The sequence below is a fragment of the Ranitomeya imitator genome, chromosome 6 (genome assembly GCF_032444005.1).
Source record: "Ranitomeya imitator isolate aRanImi1 chromosome 6, aRanImi1.pri, whole genome shotgun sequence".
Lineage (NCBI taxonomy): Eukaryota > Metazoa > Chordata > Amphibia > Anura > Dendrobatidae > Ranitomeya > Ranitomeya imitator.
The window spans coordinates 136,247,684-136,250,286 of NC_091287.1; the positions used below are offsets into that span (position 1 = coordinate 136,247,684).

General features: G+C 45.2%; 1 protein-coding gene across 1 annotated transcript; it reads left to right on the forward strand.

Moving 5' to 3' along the window:
• Positions 1 to 720: 720 nt before the first annotated feature.
• LOC138643326 (uncharacterized) lies at positions 721 to 1,929 on the forward strand. The gene is made up of 2 exons (XM_069732256.1): positions 721 to 879; positions 972 to 1,929. Exons 1-2 carry the CDS (start codon positions 866 to 868, stop codon positions 1,927 to 1,929), a joined length of 972 nt encoding a protein of 323 aa, XP_069588357.1. The 5' UTR covers positions 721 to 865.
• Positions 1,930 to 2,603: the final 674 nt, after the last annotated feature.

Consider the following 2,603-nt stretch of genomic DNA (forward strand, 5'->3'; position numbering starts at 1 on the left):
CCATCATCCGATATTTTCTCGGCCGTATTCAGGATCCGAGTGAAATCGCAGCATGCTGCGATTGTCAGCGTATCTCGGGCGAGACTCGCCAATGAAAGTCTATGGGTGCGAGAAAACATCGGATTACATACGGACCATGCGTGTGCATTGCGAGAAATACGGAAGACTTCTCCAGGTGACAGGAAATTGAATCATCCATTATCAGGAAGCTTTGGAATGCTAATTTCAGGCCCACGCTGGATTGCAAACCAGGAAGCACGCCTCCACGGAGTGTTCTGTAGTAGCAGCATGGCCAGGCATATTAATGTGGAGATGCTCATTGCTCTGGTCCATGATAGGCCCGAATTATGGGACCATTATGCAGACCGTGCACGTAAAGACGCAGCATGGAGGGCAATATGTCGCCACATGTTCCCCGATTTTGATGAGCGACCTCAAGAGGTTCAGCAAGAAATATGTAAGTACCATTCTTCAAATGTTTTTTTTTTCATGCAAGCCTGAAAGCATCATATGTGTTTTGCTTATGATGTTAGTAAATCATCCATGCTCTTGGTTGAAGATGCCAAAACATTCCCAAGAGACACAAATATGGCTTTAAATTAATTTAGCTATAGTCCGTTAATATAGGGCCAAAGGAATTTTATGTCCCCCTAGCCCATGTGTTTTTGCAAAGCCTGTAACTGTTTGTGTGTGATATTTATCTCAAATGTTTTGTATATTTGCAGTCAATGATGTAAATAGACGCTGGCGGAGTTGCCGGGACCAATACCGGCGTGAGCGTCAAGTTCATGGGCGGAGTGGTGATGCAGCCCCCAAAAAAAGGAAATACCTTTATTATGACCGCCTAAATTTTCTTGCCCCGGTGATGGAGCTACGACCGTAAGTGCATGCATGTGTACAAATATTTAACACATTTTATGATGTGAATATGTATGTATTTTTTAATATAAATAATGTTTTGTGAAATACAGAACAGAGTCAAATCTGACTGAAAGAGAGACTGGATCTGACTCTGAGTTGCTGATTGACCCTGTTGCTGAAGATGCAGAATTGGCTGGACCATCTGGGCAAGCAACAGGCAGCAACCACCCTCCCCCACCACCACAACCAGCAGCAGCGTCTACCGCTCCACAGGAGGCAAATCCTGAGGTTGATGAAGGAGGCCAGAGCAGCAGTCCAACATTGGCTCTGGATACATCACCACAGCCTACTACCAGACCAAACCGTGGTCGTCGCAGAAGGGTGGCTTTGAACATTGGCACCAGGAGGCAAGTTGATACCGGGGTGTTGGACTATTTGTCCCGAGCTGCCAATGATGATGGGGAGGAAGCTTACTTCCGCAGTCTTGCCCGCTATTTACGTCCCATTCCCCGCTCGCTCAGGCTGCGGACCAGAGGTTGCATCCAAATTTTGCTAGATGCGGCAACACCCCCAAACAACCCGACTAATATCTTTAATTATCTTGAACGGTGGCAAATGTCATCTACCAACCTTCTGGCGGTGCAAGACCTTCCACAGGACCAATCACAAACTGTGTCAGCACCACCCCCGCAACCTATAGCTCCACAGCCTGCACAAACCACACAACAAGGCCAAAACAGGGGTATTTATGATTTTGCAGCACATCCCCAATTTGACCACTTGAACAGACACATGTTTGGAGGCTGGTCCCAACATGTGTCTGCTCGACATGGTCATATTGGGGGTTCGGAACAAATGGGTCAAGCCAGTAGCCAGGACTTGATGCCCTTCTACCCTCCACATCAAGTGTTAGGTCATACACATGATCGCAGCTTGCAGCAACACCCGCAATTTCTATCTGCAATAACACAGGTAGACAGAGTGGTTGGTCAACCACCCACGCCAAGTTCCGTACATGCTGGACACCCGCCATCACCATCACCACCCCCAACCTACCATAACCTGTAATGTTTTGGATGTTAGATTTTGCCTGTCATTTTGGCCTTTTGTTGGCCTTAGTTTTTTGTGACCATGGCATGTAAAGCTGTGTTGTTTGTTTTGTTTAAATTACATATGAAAATTGAAATATGTTTTGGGAATGCATATATATATGCGCAGAGCAGTAAAAATTTGTTCTGAAAACAGTCTTATGTCTTGGTCCAGCTACATACATGATTTGTCAGCTTTACACACTTACATCTTTTCATCATCAGATACATATTACACCAATTTCTGAAGGAAATTATGTGATTTATTAACTTAGAATCTAATCAAAAATTAAGGCAAAACAGCATTGTCTTGCCAAACCGTAGATCCCTCTGGTGACACAAAAAAATTGGTTAAAACATCACGAACTTTTAGGCCAGAGGGCTGACGACGTGAAGGACGAACACGTGTAGTTGTCAAGACAGTATTTGCATAATCAATGTCATCTGCAGCAGATGATGGGCAATCATGGTCTCTTGTAAAGTTGTGAAGAACAACACATGCTTTTATCACACCATTTACATTGCCTTCACTCAGTTGGATTGCAGACTGAAGGACCCGCCATTTTGCACTGAGAATTCCAAATGAACACTCGACCAGACGGCGGGCACGGGAAAGACGCAAATTAAAGATTCTGCGCCGGTAGTCCAGGCCTC